Source organism: Neolamprologus multifasciatus, chromosome 5 (genome assembly GCF_963576455.1).
Source record: "Neolamprologus multifasciatus chromosome 5, fNeoMul1.2, whole genome shotgun sequence".
In the NCBI taxonomy this organism is placed as follows: Eukaryota; Metazoa; Chordata; class Actinopteri; order Cichliformes; family Cichlidae; genus Neolamprologus; species Neolamprologus multifasciatus.
Genome location: NC_140443.1, coordinates 20,748,041 through 20,768,069, shown reverse-complemented (window position 1 = coordinate 20,768,069; position 20,029 = coordinate 20,748,041). Strand labels below are relative to the sequence as shown.

General features: G+C 38.6%; 3 protein-coding genes, 1 long non-coding RNA gene and 1 pseudogene across 7 annotated transcripts in view; 3 read left to right on the top strand and 2 right to left on the bottom strand.

The window, feature by feature from the left end:
- The window catches only part of rad18 (RAD18 E3 ubiquitin protein ligase), a 35,315-nt gene extending 29,306 nt beyond the window's left edge, over nucleotides 1-6,009 (bottom strand). For all 3 annotated transcript variants that reach the window (XR_014874154.1, XR_014874155.1, XM_085160020.1), the window contains exons 1-4: nucleotides 5,832-6,009; nucleotides 3,722-3,800; nucleotides 3,124-3,185; nucleotides 2,837-2,907 (exon numbers count right to left, since the gene is read on the bottom strand). Coding sequence is in view for 1 of the 3 variants with exons in the window: in XM_085160020.1 (XP_085016146.1) it covers nucleotides 2,837-2,907; nucleotides 3,124-3,185; nucleotides 3,722-3,800; nucleotides 5,832-5,882 (263 nt within the window). In the remaining 2 variants the exon portion in view is untranslated. The remainder of the gene's footprint in view (nucleotides 1-2,836; nucleotides 2,908-3,123; nucleotides 3,186-3,721; nucleotides 3,801-5,831) is intronic.
- LOC146518548 (uncharacterized) lies at nucleotides 4,726-5,825 on the bottom strand. Its single transcript, XR_014874156.1, has 2 exons — nucleotides 5,179-5,825; nucleotides 4,726-5,095 (listed from the first exon to the last, which is right to left on the bottom strand). It is a non-coding gene; the product is annotated as an uncharacterized LOC146518548 (long non-coding RNA).
- A 3,934-nt stretch (nucleotides 6,010-9,943) lies between the features above and the next one.
- Nucleotides 9,944-15,983, top strand: LOC146518546 (E3 SUMO-protein ligase ZBED1-like). The gene is made up of 3 exons (XM_085159344.1): nucleotides 9,944-10,037; nucleotides 15,009-15,196; nucleotides 15,342-15,983. The coding sequence occupies exons 1-3, from the start codon at nucleotides 9,944-9,946 to the stop codon at nucleotides 15,822-15,824; spliced, it is 765 nt and encodes a 254-aa protein (XP_085015470.1). The 3' UTR covers nucleotides 15,825-15,983.
- On the top strand, nucleotides 15,857-16,784 carry LOC146518545 (zinc finger BED domain-containing protein 4-like; the record flags this gene model as incomplete). The annotated part of the gene is made up of 3 exons (XM_085159343.1): nucleotides 15,857-15,865; nucleotides 15,918-16,518; nucleotides 16,714-16,784. Coding segments are annotated over exons 1-3 (681 nt in total), but the record flags the coding sequence as incomplete, so codon positions are not given.
- Nucleotides 16,785-17,507: 723 nt separating this feature from the next.
- LOC146518544 (uncharacterized) lies at nucleotides 17,508-19,654 on the top strand (annotated as a pseudogene). The gene is made up of 3 exons (XR_014874301.1): nucleotides 17,508-17,763; nucleotides 18,415-19,338; nucleotides 19,450-19,654. The product of XR_014874301.1 is annotated as an uncharacterized LOC146518544 (transcript).
- The last annotated feature ends 375 nt before the right edge of the window (nucleotides 19,655-20,029 follow it).

Here is a 20,029-nt window from a genome sequence, read left to right as displayed (position 1 = left end):
GTACTAATAAAGCCTCAAGACAATTAAGCCTGTTGTATAAACTTCAAAATCCTACGTCACCACATTCTCGAGTTATGTCGACACTGACTGCCCGCGTGACAACAATAACCGTTAGCCTTTTATTACTGAGGGGTGAAAATGTAAGCTTCTCCAGAGCTATGTACAATAATAATAATAATAATAATAATAATAATAATAATAATAATAATACAGTTAAACCCTTTTTACATAAGTTTAGCATCACCAGGGGACCTTGTGTGATTTATAACCCCTGTGCCAACCTGAAGGAATAAATAATTAGAGTTTGGAGTGACCTGTTGTACCATGACATTGTAAATAATTTACAATAATTACACCTCCCTATAAACAACTGTTCCCCAACAGAAACACAGATCAACAGCCTGTGACTGCAAGCATGTGGCCAGTGTTATTAACAACAGAACAGTGTGAACTGTGTCACCAGAGCAGAAGACTGAGGATAACATGCAACCTAAATTGAACCTTGAAATTTCCTTTAGCCCAGCTCTGGACTCTGCACCTCATCTCTGCGTCCTGTTGTAATGAAAACTTATCAGCCCCAGAGCTACACAGCACACAGGTAAGTGCGATTCAATGAGAACTCTGAGTGACCTCAGCTGATGAAAACAAAATCCCCATTTGATTTACAGAAAATCTGTAAATAAGAAGTAGATTACTAGGAGGCAATCAGGCTGTTTTTTCAATACTGTACAGAAGAAAAAGTGAAATAGTTTTCTTAGTGGGCATAATGTAATCTCGCCAATAACAATGGGATCCCCTGAAATCCCTGCAGTGATCTTTTTTTTTTACCCCTTCGGGTCTTACAATCATGAAATACAAATTGAAGAGATGCTCAGAGCACCTGTGCTCATGGTAAAGAGGTTTACGTGGATTGCAGAGGAAATCTGATTTGCCGTTTTTATTACTCATTTAGCCTGCCTCTGCAGGATGAAGATTTTTTTTTTAAAAAACACTTTGGATAGCTGTAGCAAAATGGATTATATTAAATCATTGTGTCCCAACAAGTCTGATGTGCAAAATGCCAGAAAGAAATATTTCATTAATGATACTTAGATGAGAAGCTTACTCACAGACCACTTTATTAGGCACAACTATTCGCTAACAGATATCTGATCAGCCAATCACCAGGCAGCAACTCAATGTCTGACCTAAATATACATCAAGAGCAACCGCTAAGTGACACTGAACATCGCACGGTTGTTTGCGTCAGGTCTGAAAAATTCCAGAAACTGCTGATCTTCTGGGAGTTTCCCACAAAAACATCTCTAGGCTTTCCATAGAATGTTTGAGAAAGAGAAAATATCCAGTGAGAGGCTGTTTTCTTTTTGAACTGTGTACATCTATGATGTATTAACTGAATGACAATAAAGGAAATTAGAATGCTGTTGGTTGTTGGTGCTAGAGGTCAGAGGAGAATATCAGCCAAGAACAGGAACCTGAGGATTCACACAAGCTCACTAAAATTGAACCACATAAGATTGGAAAAACATCACCTAGTCTCACGAGTCTCGCTTTTTGCTGCAACATTCAGATGGTAGGGTCAGAATTTGGTATAAACAACATGAAAGCATGGATCCACTTTGTCTTGTGTCAACAGTTCAGGCTGCTGCTGCTGCTGCTGCTGCTGCTGCTGGTGTAATGGTGTGGGGAAATATTTTCTTGGAACACTTTTGGCTCCTTACTACCAGCTGACCATCATTTAATCTCCACAGGATACCCGAGTATTGTCGTTTATCGTGCCCCTTGACGACCACAGTATGCTAGTTTATTTATAAAGCACCTTTCATAGATAGGCAGTCATGAAGCACTGCACAATAAAATAAAAGTGCAGTTAATGGCAATAGATGCAGAACAAAGTAAAACAGGTAGTTTGAAAACATCTCAAGGTATTTAGCTGCTTCTTAAAATAGTCCACAGTCAGAAGTTGGAGTGGGAGGCTGATCCAAAGCTTTGGTGCCACAGACTGAAGGCTCTGTCCCCCCTAGTCTTTCATCCTGTACAAGGAACCACTAACAAATTCTGAGATCCTGTGATCGAAGACCACAAGCAGCAGTGTGTTTAGTAACAAGCTGGGATAAATAGTCTGGAGTCTGGCTGTTAAGTACTCAGTCTGTGAGTACAAAAATTTTAAATCGAGTCCTGCAATTTACTAGGAGCCAACCTAAAGAGTAATGTGAGCTTGCTTACAAGAATGTGTAAGGAGTCTGGCTGTGACATTCTGTATAGCTTGGAGGAGTGAAAAAGATGATTTATCTAAGACCACGGCGTTCTTATCTTCTGGTGGCTGCTTCCAGCATGATAATGCACCATCTCACAAAGCTCAGATCATCTCAAACTGCTTTCTTGAACACGACAATGAAGTCACTGTACTCAAATGACCTCCAGTCACCACATCTCAATCCAAGAGAGCACCTTTTGGACATGCAGCTGACAAATCAGCAGCAACTGTGTGATTCATATCAGTATGGACAAAAATGTTCCTAGCACCTCGCTGAATCAGTGCCATGAAGACTTAAGGCAGTTCTGAAGGTAAACTGGTGTTAAACCCGATAATGTATAACTACTGAAGTGGCCGGTAAGTATATAGTTTGCATACACACTTATTCTATATGTGTACCAAATTATGCAATACAGCTGCAAGTATTTTTTTTTCTGTCCTTTAACTTAATATTGTAATATTGTTGTGGACCCCACTAGTGGTGATTCAGTGTGCAATAAGCTCTAAATGCATAAAAAGCTCTTCTTCATTTCAGATACAAGACAGTTCACTTGCTACTTGTCATGAGCTGTACATTACCTTGCAGATTGAAAGTTTGTGACCAAGTCATCCAACAAACGGTTGTTCCTCAGGTCTGCTTCTGTCATTTGCTAAAAGAAAAAGAAGCAAGATATGAAGAAATTCTGCCTATAAGGTCCAAAATCCAGTGATATTTACAATTAAAGTTGAGCAAGACAATGTTTAAATGATGTTCTTCAGTGAATTACTTAAATAATTTAATCAATATTTACTGATATCGATTAAGTCTCTTTAGGTGATGTCCTTAATTATTATGTAATTCCATTACAAGTCATGGTCATACTTACTGTATTGCAAACTGGACACTGGAGCTTGTAAGAAAGAAATTTCCGGATGCACAAAGAACAAACTGCAAAATAAAATGCAAACACAAAGTTTTGGTATATTTAATCAATTACAAAAAAAGTAAAGTGGTACCCATTTAATCAGGTTGTTCTCCTCTCCACTACCAGTAAAGTTTGTTCATGTCAGCCTGTTGACATTTTATCACATCGCTATTTGACGTGTGTGACAGTTTTTAATTTAGCAAATTGTGAAATTTGAAGAGTGACAGAGAGAGGGTGAAGTGTTAGGAGAAGATGAGAAAAATAATATTATGTCTGCAGCTCTACAGTAAACCATTTTAAATCGTTAAAAACAAAACAATAGAAATTTAATGTGTGCCCATCAATGTTGCGTTATGGTAGACAATCAAAAATAATTTATGTAAATATACTCCGTGATCTGCCTCTGCAATGTGTGGGATATAGTTCATAAACCAGCCAAAGGACAGCTGATTGCTTGTTTCAAACAACCACTCAGTGTTCTTCCTTTTATTTGCATAAACTTATTTTATGACTGCATCTGCACTGCTCAACAATTTTTTTTTGCACTGCTATTACTTACAATTGTGTGAGCATTTTGTCATCATTGAAATATTGAGAAAGTCGAAGCAAATAGGACACCGAAGCAGCGCATCGACATTCTGTAGATGGGAGAGAGAGAAAAAAAGAGCTGAAAATCAACAAGTACCTGGCAATAATAACAACAACAACAATATATTTTACCTACTAAAAGTATGGCTGGCTCAAAGCATCCGTGCATGAACCTTTGCACTTTTAATCATATATTATTTTAGGATGAAAATATCCAAAAGTCGATTCTGTTCATCTGGACGTAGCGTTTTGTCACTCATCCAAGTGACTTCTTCAGTCTGAGCTGACTGCAGGTTTCTCCAATCTTATAAACAGTACATTTGCATAATAACTGAAACCAGCCCACTGAAGGAACAATGGGCTTTGATCAGTGGGTTTTGGTCAGTGGTGTTGATCAATGGTCATGAGAATTTGCATGATTAAGACTAAGGAACTGACCTCCCAGCCCATTGTTCCTTTAGTGAACAGAATCAACTTCTGGAGATTTACTTACCTGGATGATTGAGCATGCATCAAGACATAGGATGAAAATACATTTAAAAAGAGATTCAGGATAGCAAAAGTTTTCACAGATGAAGATGTTACTCACTGAATGATAAATAAATGTAGTACACTAGAGTTGGTGAATATCCTCGTTTAGCAAAGGATTGCCCATACATTTCCATACAAAGGATATAATTTCCTAAAACCAGTCTATCCAACTAAATAACAGGAAACTATCTAACCCTCCTGTCTCAAGCTGAATGTTCTCTTGTAAGAATGTTCAAGGTTCCACATCTTTTTTTTAATGTGATGTTTGCATAGCATTCGAGAATACAAGTTGTCCTTTCTTTATTGACCACAGACAATACTGTGCACACATTCTGAGTCATCCCTCATGTCTTTATTTTTTGCTTCCATGGAGCCAGGCTTTCGTGTAATTAAAAAAATAATAAAATAAAAATAAAAGTAATAAAAAATAAATAAATAAATAAAAACAAAAGGCCTTTCAAATTTTTCTCTGGTCACTGACAGCTTTTTCTCTCATTTTCAGTCCCCTCCTTGTACCTGACCATTTTCAGAGGAATGTTTTACTTTTCTTCTTGATTTTTAAGCCACTTAATACTGACTTATAAATAGACCAAGCATACAAAACCCACATAATTCAAGGGATAAAACAGAGTTGTTTCTGCAAATTGACAGATAAATTACCACAGAACCAAATTTAAATTGCATATTTAGCCACAATGTTAGCAGCCGGCTGAATAAGGTCAAAATTTGCTCCCATTTCTTAAGCTGAATCTATGATAATTATAGTATTGTCGTATAATTATAATTTTATACAGCACTGTTCTACTGTAAGTGCCTTCTATCCAACATTCACACACCAATGGTTACCTCGGCGAGCAACTTGGGGTTAGTATCTTTCCCATGCAGACTATAAGAGACAGGGATCAAACCACCAAACTTCTGATTATTAGATAACGTCCTAAGCTACAACCCACAACAAAACAGTATGTTTGCACCAACTACTCACTTTCCAAAGCACAATTAGGACAGTGAACAAGTAGAGGTCAAAATTAGAACTGCCAGGTAGGGTGGGAGCTATATCCTCAACATGATAACATAAAGGAAATTTGCAATAATATTTCTGACAATACACCAACAGAATAAAAACTGTATGCACTGTGGCACTATCACTGATGCTGTGATATGACACAGCCATCTACAGCAGATGAACAATATCTGAAAATAATGTCCTTAACATCTCCTTAACGAGGAGAAGGGAAACCCAGCGAAGACCAGACGCAAGACCTGTAAGATTAGAGATGCACTTTTGCTCAGAGCTGCATGTTTGGTTTGGTTTGGGTTACATCTCAGCGTTAGTCAAATTAGATAGACTTGTGTCATTGTTGCACTGTATTTACAAGGTTAGCAAACGTTTCATTACTAACTGTAAGCACGTCAGATACTCAAGTGAGTTATAGAGAAAAGATTGAACGAATGTGATGTAAATGTTACTGCTGGGGTTTTCAGTTAGCTGGGGGCTAACAGCCAGCATGTCAACAAAACATTTGAAATCAAACATAGCTAAAACCTACTTTCAGACATGCGAGACTAGGTGGTAGATCCGCTTCCGTCTCGAAGGCCATTTTCTCCGAAATAACGCGCAGATTCTTGACAAAGTTAGCCTCAGCACTTTTTTTTGGTTCGGCGCTCAGCTGTGAGAGTCCCGCTCACAGAACGGGATGCGTCTGACGTCATTTGACAACTTCCGCTGAGCCACAAATATGTAAAGATTGTAGCTGTGCTCGTCACTCGGTCAGAGTCCGGGTTGCATTGTTTCAGTTTTACTTAAGAGGCTGTCTTTGTTGTTTGGACTTAAAGGCATAGCAGTACTTGTGCTGCCTCGTATCTTTCTACGGGTGCAGATTCAAGAATATCAGATTTGATATACATGCATTTTATGCACAATGTTTTACTGCTTGACGAATCATAGAAAATAGCAACAAAATAACAAAACAAGGCTTTTTTTACAGTTAAAGTTTGACAGTGGTAACAACTTTTTCCAGAATAATTACAATATATGATGGACAGCAGCTTTTGTCTGTCTCTTTTTCTGATGTACTTTGTTATATGATTTTATAAATAATTTCCCGTTTCTACTGAGTTTAATACCGTTAATATCAAGCTACAGTATAATTTAGCATACTAATAATATACAATACACATGTACTAACAATTTTAACCAGCTTTAGTTATTCGGTTTAGCAGGACTTTGCAGGACTCCAGTGTAAGATGCAAAAATCCAGCCCTTTCAGTTGTACTCATCGAAGCAACAGAGCCAGGGCCAGATGCAAATCCAGCATATCCCCATTCTAGCAACCTCTTAGCAATTCCAGCCCTTGCAGACACCAACACCGAGCCCTCGTCTCGTTTCCACCTCCCAACCCCAGTGCCAGGATCTGGTCTTCACCAGCGGGAACAGCTTTATTCTGGAAAATCAATTGCTGTCTTCTTCCTCTCCTTGGCCATCTCTCTTCAACCGACAGAAGTGGTGGGGGAGGATGGTGTGTTCTGGGAGCAGGCCGTGCATAGGGGGGTCTTAGCTGATGGCACTGAGAGACACGTGCAGCAGGCCCCTCTTATAAAACAAAAATGATGCTCACCGGTATATTATGTCAAATACTGGATGCTTCACCTCACATTGAATGAGAGGTGAATCACCTCCTCAAACCTTAGAGAAGTCCAATCACTTTCATTCTAAGCTCCTTAAACTACCATGACCTGGATCACAGAGAACCTACACACACATTGTGTAATGCTCACTCACTTTCACATTCAGTAGATTGTTAGACTGACTGTATCAGGAAATGGTATGTGTTGCTGTTGTACTTAACAGTCCTGTGATAGCCACTTTGACTATAATGACTATATGTATATATCAATGAGGCTGTGATGCACATCTGTTGCGATTATGCAATAACATAAAATACCTCTTAGTAATATACAGCACATTTGATGTGTAATTTGTGACATGAACAAAGTTACCACTGGAATAAATCAGTTTAATTTATATTATGGATTAAACATGAAATACATGAGAAATTTTATACGTAAAAAAAATCAGTGGACACTGAAAGATCCAAAAGTCATAAAGATTATGTTTTTCTGGCTCCAGTGGAGGGAGCTAATAGGAAAGACACCCACTGCTAACTCCAACCAGGGAATCTGAGAGTGGAAAATGACTATTACAAGATAAATGACCTACTTGTGGTGGATGTAAAAGGACAGGCTCTTCTTTTGTGGTGTCCACACCATGACAGCCTCGTGTTTTTAGATGACACTAGCACAAGTGATTCTGGATGACAAGTGTAGCATGAAAAAAATGGTACAACCAGTTCTTAGCTTGACTCATGCTTTATTATAATAGTTATTCATGCCTTTGGCAGTTGTTTTCAGGACATTGGTGGGAAAGAAATAAGTTAATCAATCTTGTTTTTACAGTGGAGAATGCTCAGCAGATTTTTCAGAGGCCTTAAATGCAGACAATGAAAATCATTTCCCTTATTGAACTTTAGACTACACTGTTAGCCTTTGCAGTAATTTCCATAGCTTAGTACTGCAAAATCAACAGTAAAAAACTCTAAAGGATGTTAGCAGTTTAGTACTGTAATTTGCATGTAATTGTGGGAAAATTCCATGAGATTACATTATTTTTATGGTAACTCACCATACTCATGAAACAGCTGTAAAATACAGCAAATGTAACAATGTGGTGATGTTACTAAGATTATACTATTACACCATCTGGATTTCTGTTGTTTTCTACTGTAGATCTAAGAGTAATTACTTAAATCCTCATTCAGAGTGTATTACTATAAAATGTGATTCACTGTGAAAGTAGTATAACATATAAACTACAATATACAGCATAATTTTTAACTTAAGGAGTAAGTTGCAGCCACACTAAAATTTAATTCCTTGAACTGAATGGAACCTCATATATTAATAAATGTATTTGTTTATTCAAACAATGTGAAACATTATTACAGCCCACTTTGTATCAAACAACCAGTCTCACTCTTAGCAAAAAGAATATTTAAGTATAAGTATACTTTAAAAACTAGAAAACAAGCAAGTATACCTTTAGTTTACGTTGTATGTATTTTCTTCCTTTTTTAGACAAAATTACATTTAAACATACTTTAAGTACAGTTAGAAGTATGCAGAAAAGTATAAGTACATTTAGTCTATACTTGTAGTATAGTAGTGCTTGTAGTATACTATGTAGTATGTAATTTATTTGAAGTATACCTGTGGTTTACTAAGAAGTAAAAAGAAATACCCAGCATGCATTGCAGTGCTTTAACTGTGAAATTAAAACAACTATGAAACAAATGATGTTTTAAAACAAGAATCTGTCAAAATTTCTTGTGCAATGTCCTTTTCCTTTTTAACAGAGTAAGTGGGGTAAATCATTAATTTAAAAAATTAAATTGTTCAAACCGTGAGTGAAAAGGGTCAATAGTTAATAAACCTCAACTCTCAAAACATTTTCTCACCTGTTCACAATATAATTCTGGTACTTCAGCTATGGGCGCAGTTCTCTACAAATGAAGCCTTCTGATAGTTAGATCTGATGGGGAATGAAGAGATTTGTTACATGTGAAAAATATGTTTCAATTGCATTTTAATTACTGTTTTTCAATCAGAAATAACTCAAATATAAACTAAAAAGTAAATTAATAGTATACTTGTAATGTTAGTATTGTGATAGAGTCGAGTATATTTCAATTATACTCTTGTAGACATTATGACATTACGCTAGTACATTTATGGTGAACAAAAAGTACATCTAAAAGTTAATTTCAAGAATACTGTTATGTACTAAAATGGGGGCCAATATAGTCCCAAGAAGCATTATTAGTATACGTACTAGGTAAGGTATACTTGGGAAATATAATTAAAGTATACTTATTTTTTGTATGGCCAGCATAAAAAACCTAATGGCTACATTTAGAGTAATGTTTAAAAATGACTTCATTTGGCAGGGTGTTCCTTTTTTCTCTTTTTATTCTTTCTTATGCTGGACCTTCATTTGTTTTGTATAAGGTGGTACTTTTTAAGACACCCCTGCCTAACTACAGTGAATTAACCTAATCGTCATTGTACACAAGTTAAGGTGTCACAATTAATGAAACCTACACCACTAACCAGCATCAGTCCTACAACACTCTAAAAATTAATAAATTCTGGTATAAGCAGAAACTGTATTTTTAGCGGTGCATTTTGTGGCAGGCCAGACTGCTATTAAATGCACTCTCCTAAAGAAATAATTCCTTTGTAGCACCACTTCGTCTTGGTTCAGAAGAGATGTCCTGGATATATGTGATAATGTAACACGGGTGTTTATGTTTGTTCATGTTTAGCGCGTTGGGTTGTGTTTTTAAAGCGATTGTTATGTTTTTAAAGCTTTTTAATGCGACAGACGCGGTAGCCGACACCACACCTTCACCTGACGTACAACGTGACGTATGACGCACATGTCGGGTATTCACTTTCAAAACAACAATGGGGATAGAAAATATTGCTCGAGGTGGTTAATGCTCCTTTCGCTGGTTGCCAACCACCATTAAATAACAACAACAAGAAAATATTGATCTGCTTTTCTTTGTTTTGACAAAACAAAGCTGCAAAGCACGAGAACAACATGGCCATTGACTATTCTGTGCCACAGATCCAGTTCGCTGCAGCACAGAGTGATGATGAGACCGTTAACATGTGCGACTTAGAAGTAGTCAGAGGTAACTGGATGTTCAATCGGGTTAAATGCAAGGTTGATTGGATTATATCTGAAGATCATATGCTATTCGTGATAACTCTGCTAGACTCCAAATTGCGCGTCCATGCGGGAGTATTCAAAATTAAATGAAACCACTTAACACTTTTTCCATAAAACGGACTGACATGGGACACATTAAAGTTGGATTGACACCAGCTAATCAGTCTGAAGGTAAGTGTTTTTTCACTTATTCGAGAGAAGTCCGAAATGCGTTCGTATTACTGTTTGTTTTGACTTTTAAGCTACCCTACCAGGATATTTTCATTCAAATGCTAAGACAAAATGTCAATATCTATGAATGTGGAGACTCAAAAGACTAGTTAGGTAATAGTTGCCGATGGATTTATGAGACTTGATAGAAACAAAAAACCCATCTCCATAGAGACTGTGTCTGCTTCCAAAAAGACAAAAAACAAACTAAAAACCAGCAACAAACAACTTAAACAATCACAAAGAAAGAACAATACAGTATCCACATCTGAACCAAAGAGTAAAACAGTGAAATGTGGATTATTAAATATTAGGTCTCTCTCCTCCAAGTCTCTGTTAGTACATGACTTAATAATTGATCAACAAATTGATTTACTCTGCCTTACAGAAACCTGGTTGCAGCAGGATGATTATGTTAGTTTAAATGAATCAACACCCCCGAGTCATTCTAACTACCAGAAATCTCGAAGCACAGGTCGAGGGGGTGGTGTGGCAGCAATTTTTCACACCAGTCTATTAATTAATGAAAGACCAAGACAGACTTTTAATTCATTTGAAAGCCTGATGCTTAGCATTGTCCACCCCAGCTGTGAAACTCAGAAACCAGTCTTACTTGTTATCATCTATCGTCCACCTGGGCCTTACACAGAGTTTCTGTCTGATTTCTCAGACTTTATATCTAATTTAGTTCTGAGCTCAGATAAAATAATTATTGTGGGTGATTTTAACATCCATGTAGATGCTAAAAATGACAGCCTCAACATGGCATTTAATCTGTTGTTAGACTCAATTGGTTTCTCTCAAAATGTAAAAGAACCCACCCACCACTTTAATCACACTCTAGATCTTGTTTTAACATATGGCATAGAAACTGAACATTTAACAGTGTTTCCTGAAAACCCTCTCCTGTCTGATCATTTCTTGATAACATTTACATTTACAATAATTGATTACGCAGCAGTGGAGAGTGGACTTTATCAAAGTAGATGTCTTTCTGAAAGCGCTGTAACTAAGTTTAAGAATATAATCCAGCCACTGTTATCATCGTCAATGCCCTGTACCAACACAGAGCAGAGCAGCTATCTGAACGCTACCCCAACAGAGGTCGATTATCTTGTTAATAATTTCACCTCCTCACTACGTACGACTCTGGATACTGTAGCTCCAGTGAAAACTAAGGTCTCTAATCAGAAGTACCTGACCCCGTGGTATAATTCTCAAACACGTACCCTAAAGCAGATGACTCGTAATCTGGAGAGGAAATGGCGTGTCACAAATTTAGAGGATCATCATTTAGCCTGGAGAAATAGTTTGTTGCTTTATAAGAAAGCCCTCCGCAAAGCCAGAACAGCTTACTACTCATCACTGATTGAAGAAAATAAGAACAACCCCAGGTTTCTCTTCAGCACTGTAGCCAGGCTGACAAAAAGTCAGAGCTCTGTTGAGCCAACCATCCCTTTAACGTTAACTAGTGATGACTTCATGAACTTCTTCACAAATAAAATTTTTATCATTAGAGAAAAAATTACCAATAATCATCCCACAGATGTAATATTATCTACAGCTACTCTTAGTTCCATTGATGTTAAGTTAGACTCTTTTTTTCCAATCGATCTTTCTGAGTTAACTTCAATAATTACTTCCTCCAAACCATCAACGTGTCTTTTAGACCCCATTCCTACAAAACTGCTCAAAGAAGTCCTGCCATTGATTAATTCTTCGATCTTATATATGATCAACCTATCTCTAATAATCGGCTATGTACCACAGGCCTTCAAGGTGGCTGCAGTTAAACCTTTACTCAAAAAGCCATCTCTAGACCCAGCAGTCTTAGCTAATTATAGGCCAATCTCCAACCTTCCTTTCATATCAAAAATCCTTGAAAGAGTAGTTGTCAAACAGCTAACAGATCATCTGCAGAGGAATGGTTTATTTGAAGAGTTTCAGTCAGGTTTCAGAGTTCATCACAGCACAGAAACAGCTTTATTGAAGGTTACAAATGATCTTCTTATGGCCTCTGACAGTGGACTCATCTCTGTGCTTGTCCTTCTTGACCTTAGTGCAGCATTCGATACTGTTGACCATAATATTCTATTAGAGCGATTAGAACATGCTGTAGGTATTACAGGTATTGCACTGCAGTGGTTTGTATCATATCTATCTAATAGACTCCAATTTGTGCATGTAAATGGAGAGTCCTCTTCACACACTGAGGTTAATTATGGAGTTCCACAGGGTTCGGTGCTAGGACCAATTCTGTTTACATTATACATGCTTCCCCTAGGCAGCATCATTAGAAGACATAGCATACATTTTCACTGCTATGCAGATGACACCCAGCTCTATCTGTCCATGAAGCCAGATAACACACACCAATTAGTTAAACTGCAGGAATGTCTTAAAGACATAAAGACTTGGATGGCCACTAACTTTCTGCTTCTTAACTCAGATAAAACTGAGGTCATTGTACTCGGCGCTGAAAAGCTTAGAAATATGGTATCTAACCAGATTCTTACTCTGGATGGCATTACCTTGGCCTCCAGTAACACTGTGAGGAACCTTGGAGTCATTTTTGACCAGGATATGTCCTTCAACGCACATATTAAACAAATATGTAAGACTGCGTTCTTCCATTTGCGCAACATCTCTAAAATTAGAAATATCCTGTCTCAGAGTGACGCTGAAAAACTAGTTCATGCATTTATTACTTCCAGGCTAGACTACTGCAATTCATTATTATCAGGATGTCCAAAAAACTCACTGAAAAGCCTTCAGTTAATCCAAAATGCTGCAGCAAGAGTACTGACAGGGACTAGAAGGAGAGAGCATATTTCTCCTGTTTTGGCTTCCCTTCATTGGCTTCCTGTTAAATCCAGAATTGAATTCAAAATCCTGCTCCTCACATACAAGGTCTTAAATAATCAGGCCCCATCTTATCTTAATGACCTTGTAGTACCATATCACCCTATTAGAGCACTTCGCTCCCGCTCTGCAGGCCTACTTGTTGTTCCTAGAGTATTTAAAAGTAGAATGGGAGGGAGAGCCTTCAGTTTTCAGGCCCCTCTTCTGTGGAACCAGCTTCCAGTTTGGATTCAGGAGACAGACACTATCTCTACTTTTAAGATTAGGCTTAAAACCTTCCTTTTTGCTAAAGCATATAGTTAGGGCTGGACCAGGTGACCCTGAATCCTCCCTTAGTTATGCTGCAATAGATGTAGGCTGCCGGGGGATTCCCATGATGCATTGAGTTTTTCCTTTCCAGTCACCTTTCTCACTCACTATGTATTAACAGACCTCTCTGTATTGAATCGTATCTGTTATTAATCTCTGTCTCTCTTCCACAGCATGTCTTTATCCTGTCTTCCTTCTCTCACCCCAACCGGTCGCAGCAGATGGCCGCCCCTCCCTGAGCCTGGTTCTGCCGGAGGTTTCTTCCTGTTAAAAGGGAGTTTTTCCTTCCCACTGTCGCCAAAGTGCTTGCTCATAGGGGGTCATATGATTGTTGGGCTTTTCTCTGTATCTATGAAGCGCCTTGAGGCGACATTTGTTGTGATTTGGCGCTATATAAATAAAATTGAATTGAATTGAATTGAATTGAATTGAATTGAATTGAATTGAAACTTGGACGTTTGCGACAGGTGAATCGGTGAACTATCGAGGTTGCGCCCAAATGCTTAATGCTGTTAGCTGGTCAGTGTTTTCAGGTGTGCCTGTATGGTGCGGAATGCTGACTAAGTCATGTTAAACCCATTAAAGCGTCGAGCTCAAATATCTTTTCATTTTTGTGCACTGCTCTCTTGTCGGCACACATTTTCTGTTTATTGAAGCCTTTTGTGAATAATTTTGATCGTGTAAAAACTGGGAATTGGTCCCTATTGACAATACTCTTATTTTTTGCATTGCATATTTCATTTAGGAAAGGTAATTGGTAGTGATGTGACGTTCTGTATCGAGGCTTCGAAGCTTGTGTCGAGTAATGGAGAGGGCGTTTCCGCGAAGCGCGTATCGAGGCTTGCTTCATTTATGGGCGGAGTTGAAAATGATGACGTCCGAAGCCTCGCTGCCCGGCCGTACCACGTGACTGGTTCGGGAAGTGGTTCGAATTTTGGCGCGAGCTATGACAGCGATATAAACCCCTCAGACTCCATTCAAAATGTGGGTGTTTGATGGAGAGTTGCGGTTAGTGAGAGTTACACAGTTGACAGTTTGGAGACAGTTTGGAGAGAGTTGGAGACAGTTTGAAGAGAGAGTTGGAGACAGTTTGGAGAGAGAGTTGGAGACAGTTTGGAGAGAGAGTTGGAGACAGTTTGGAGAGAGTTGGAGACAGTTTGGAGGTTTAGGAGAGTGAGGAGAGAAAGTCAGGAGAGAATGGAGCCAGCCAAGAAGAGAAGGATGTCCTCCCCTGTGTGGGAACATTTTGATCTTATATCTCCCAACAAGGTATGTAAATTTCTACAGAAGATGTATTTTCATAATACTGATGGTGCAATAAAATTTATGTTAAGCTGTCTTTACTTTTGTACAAGGTGAAGTGTTTGCTATGTGCCAGGGAGCTGGTATATAACAACAACACCTCATCCATGCTGAGGCACTACAGAGCTATGCATGAGAATAAGGGGAACACCGATTGTGGAGCAAGACCAGGTGAGCCATCAAATGCCATGATAATATAGCATGCAGTAATGTCACTAAATGATATAACAATATCATACAATGCAATAAGTGACATGTGTGATATTTATATTTGTGCTTTGTTGTTATTGTCTTTCCTCAGCAGAGCAATCTCAAATAGATGAAGACCTGGTTAGCATGGTGATTGAGGACTCCCAGCCATTTAGCATTGTGGAGGACAAAGGATTTAAAAGATTTGTTCAATCATTAAATCCTAGCTATGTTCTCCCCACTAAAAAGGTCATAAAAGCAGTGAAAATCTAGTTTTTACAGATTAAAATGAACAGGCAGGACTGAGGCTCAAAAGCCTCAGTGTGTAGCTACACTACACACTGCTTCACAGCCACGTCGTACTTTTAAACAAAATGTTTTTTCTTTCCTTTAGGCCCTGAAAGTCATGGTGGAGGCCAGGTACCAGGAGATGAAGGAGAAAGCTAAGGCCAGCGTTGAGAAGGCAGCAGCTGTGAGTCTGACATCAGATATGTGGACCTCCATCAACACAGAGGCCTATCTTGCAGTCACCTGCCATTTTGTTGATGAGTACAGCACATTAAACACTGTTGTTTTAGGAGTGCAATATTTTCCTAATGCACACACTGCAGAAAACATTGCACAAGTGAAAGGCTCACTCATGGCAGAATGGGCAATTACTGACAAAGTTACATGCCTAGTAACAGATGGGGCTTCCAATATGGGGGCTTGTGCAAGGGCGCTACGACTTAAACATGCCATATGCATAGCTCACACCCTGAACCTAGTGGTGAAGAAGGCCCTTGACCAGACCCCTGAGGTCTCTGACATCCGAGCCAAGTCCAGGAAGATTGTGGGATATTTCAGGAGCAGTACCTCTGCAAAGGTAAGTTCTTAAGTGGCTTAATTACAGTTTCTTTAATGCTACTTATGTGTATAGTTCTGCTCTCTTGACAATCTAATGTATGCTTTTTAAATTGTATTTTGTAAGGAGAGGCTGTCAGTCGTGCAGGAACAACTAAGGAAGCCTCAACTCAAACTACTACAGGAGGTGGAAACCCGCTGGAACAGCACTTACAATATGCTGCAAAGACTGTTTGAGCAAAGGGAGCCAGTGGGTGCTGCTTTGGCAAGTCTCACAACGGACATCCCACCTATTTCATCTGAGGAATTTGGTATAATTTCAGAATGTCTGGTTGTCCTAGCACCATTTAACGATGCAACCACTGAGCTCTCTCAGGAAAAAAGGGTGTCTGGGTCAAAGATCATACCTTTGCTCACCATGCTGGATCATTGCCTCAATGAACAAATGGAAAAACCTCCCTCCATTGGGTCTTCTCTGGCTCAGAAGCTGAGGATGCTTTTGAGAGAGAAGCTAGATAAAATACAGACCATGAGCATTATGTTCCTTGCGACACTGCTGGACCCAAGGTTCAGAAAACTCGGGTTTCTCAGCCCTGCAAGAGCTAGCGAAGCAGAAAAAAGACTGAAAGCAGAATGTGCTTCTGTAATGAGGGCCTCCACCACCTCCTCTTCCTCCGCACCAACACCACAGCCATCAACGTCACAATCTGTTGAGGCTGTTTCCCACGGTACTATTGTTATTGCATTTTAGTTGCATTTATATAAACTGAATGTTGGGTTTTCTTCTGTATCTATTATTGTACGATCTACTGTACAATATAAAGCGCCTTGAGGCGACTGTTGTTGTTATTTGGCGCTATGGAAATAACATTGAATTGAAAATTGAATTGGTGGTATCTCATAAGACTCTCCTTTTTGTTTAGGTAACAACCTGTGGCGTCGCCTGGATGAGAGTGTCAGGCAGACACAGACACAAAATGTGACAGCAGACGCAAATATTATATATATAAATTATATTTATATATATTATATATTATATTTATATATATTATATATTATATTATATATATATATTATAAATATATCCAACGGTACATGATGGAGCCAAATATTGGAAGGCTGGAAGACCCCCTTAAATACTGGGAGAGACAAAAATATGTCTACCCTCACTTATATAAATTAGCACTGACATACCTGTGTACCCCTGCCTCATCTGTGCCCTGTGAGCGAGTGTTTTCAAAAGCAGGGGAAATATTGTCCAAAAAAGAAATCGCCTACGACCTGCCACAGTGGAGAAACTGTTGTTTTTAAATAAAAACCAATGATGTGTCCCCTAAACACTAATCACTGTCCTTACCTTAATGTTACAAAAGCACAACCACTGTCCACACCCCAACCACACGTCACCTCACAGTAAATGATCGTTTCCATTTTAAGCATTTCCAAATAATCATTTTCCATACTGCCAGCATAAATATACACAGTATACTGCATCACTACAATATACATGTTTTACACGCTCCTTTTGTTGTTGACATTTACAGGCTGTGTGCAAAATACCACACTCTTCAAATTCATGCCAACTAATATTTTTATGTCCAGTAGGTGTCATACTAGAGCAAATGAAGCTTCATGAAGCTTTGCGTTGGGGTGAACCAATTGGATGAAAAGCTTCAGTGCTTCATGAAGCTTCATCTGCACATCACTAGTAATTGGTCACTGAACTTTTTGCAACTATGTGTATTTTGTGGCTTCAGTGCACGCAAATTTATATTGTTCAGTTTGCATGTTAAAAGCCACAAACATGTAGCTACTAGGCTTTCTTGTGGAACTGAGAACTGCCCTGCCACTTTCAGAACATTTTCTGCCCTTCATTCACATATGCCTAGAAATCACAGAACAAGAAGAGAGACCACCGAGGAGGAGTTTTATAAGTTCACTGGTGACCTCAGCTGTCAAGTTCCTGGATGTGGGTATGCTGCACAAAACTTCACAGCTCTTTGTGCCCCTCTCAGATTTCATATCTAAGATGGGGGGGGGGGGGGGGGGGGGGGTGATTATGTCCATTTGAAGGTTGCTCTAAATACTTCAGTGTCCAAACATCATTTTCCAGCCATATTTCTCAAAAACATAAGTAGACAGTTCAGCAGTCAAGGCAACAAGAAATTGGGGGATTTGCCATAATACAAGGACAGGACACAGTTAATCTATTAGAAGACAGTTGACTTTGTGTCATTTAAAGATGCAGGCTAAAATGCTCTTGCCAACCAGCACTATACAGAATTTCAGGATCTTTGCAGCTGTGCAATGCACGAAACAAAAGTAGACACTGAATCTAATACCATTAACCTTTCGTTGGTAATGGTAGGACTAAGGGTGGAAATTGTGACAAACTGTAAAATATACTGTATTTTACGATGTATTTTTCAACTTTTCAATGCAAGACCTTGAGTTTGTAGTTCTTTTGCAGTCCTGGGATTGATTTTCATCTTCAGACAAGGCCCCCAAAACCGCCTTTCTGTTAGTACCCAATCCTAATTGCAGGGTTCATCTTTTAATGTGGACATATTTGTTGAAATAGCCATATAAAGTTGCTTTTCCAATAATCTCTCTCTTTTTTTTAGATGGCAGACCAAAGAATTTGAATGACACCATTACTCTGGAGCTTCGGAAAGATTTCCACTCCAACTGTCGCATGCAATTACAAGAGGAGACAGAGGTCATCCAGAGGACAGGAGAAGTATGGTTAGAATTGTTGTGGAGGCCATGCAAGTTAACTGCAGAAACCCTAAAAGTGCATCTTGTGAAGAGGTTGCTAAGATCATTGTAAACAGATACCCTCAAACATTTGCAGATTTTTCTGAAAAGGGAGAAAGACTGGGTTGTGGACATTATTCAATACTAAGAAGCATCAAATCTAGAGTTGAACATGTTAATCAAGATGATACAACACATTGACTTCGTCAAACAAAGAGAACCAGGAATGAGGAAGACTGCAGTCCCAACAGTAATGCAACCTCACCTAAAAAAGTTGCCTTGTTGATAGCTATGGTTGTATAAATTGGCAGCCAGTTGAACTTCCTTAGGGGGAAACACAAGTTTCTTTAGAGGAAAAGAAACACATCCTGTTAACAATTTTTAATTCAGAAGAACCTGGAGCTGTGGAGAGACCTGATGTGGATGACTTCATGTGCCTCACATATATTTCTCAGCGGCAGCTTATCAACAGTTGTCCCTCACTTTCAGTAGCTGAAATTCAGGAGCAGTGGCCATTCTTGTTTACTCGGAAAGGTCTTTCAAACCACTTTTCCAAACTCACAGCCATCGATATCAGTGAGCGCTTAGGTCAGGCCCTCATAACCAAAGGCGGAAGGATTATTAACTATTTCTCCAGCCAGAAGCTCAAATGGAACCTTGGTATAAAGACACTCATCCAGCAGATAGAAAGTGAGAGAGTTTTGACCAACAACAAGGTTGGCACAGCAGCCATACTTCTCATGATGAAGTATTACAAGGAAGATGAAGACTCCCTCTTTGTCTTAGCAGATGTAAGCTTTTTTCATACAGCTCTATGTTTGATGCTGTTGCTTGCTGTCCTTTTTTTTTTTTTTTTTTTTTTTTTTTCGTTACATAAAATGTCTTGGTCATTTTTCTGGCAGGAAACATCTACCAGGATGTCCCTTGAAGCAGAGAGCAACCTGCCCATCACCCCAAGGCTGATTATGCTTGGTAAGAAGTCATTCATGAAATAGAGCTGATTAGACCATATTAAAATTTCTGTTTGGCACAGGAGCTTTTCGTGGACACAGGTATCCAGTCTCTGTTTTGTTAGCTCAAATTTCTGTAATTTCCTTTATAAACCAAGGTTGTTGGACATGTGTCTCAGTGAATATCAAATTTCACATTACATATTACTGATCAACATAGTAGTCTAGCTACACCAACAGCAGAAATACTGAAGTCAATACTGTAAAGTTTAACAGCAGCACAACTATAAACTCCAAAATAACCATACAGCTGATTTGTCTCCGGTAATTTAACTGGGCTGACTCTTTGTTAGGTGTGTTTAATGTGCAAAATAATTCCCAATTATGTACAATTATAATATGTTAAAATGGACTTATGTACATAAGGCCATTAATAATTAACTGTACGTAGCTATTTGCTTTATGACTATCTAGACAGTGTGAAGAAGTGAAGTACTGAAATTATTTTATGTTGCATAATGACAACATGTTG

What these genes read in the sequence shown, in the direction of transcription:
- LOC146518546 (XM_085159344.1), top strand. Translation starts at nt 9,944, where the DNA reads ATGGCCATTGACTATTCTGTGCCACAGATCCAGTTCGCTGCAGCACAG. An exon ending in CGACTTAGAAGTAGTCAGAG is followed by an intron (nt 10,038 to 15,008) that starts GTAACTGGATGT and finishes CAATGCAATAAG; the next exon opens with TGACATGTGTGATATTTATA. An exon ending in ATGTTCTCCCCACTAAAAAG is followed by an intron (nt 15,197 to 15,341) that starts GTCATAAAAGCA and finishes TCTTTCCTTTAG; the next exon opens with GCCCTGAAAGTCATGGTGGA.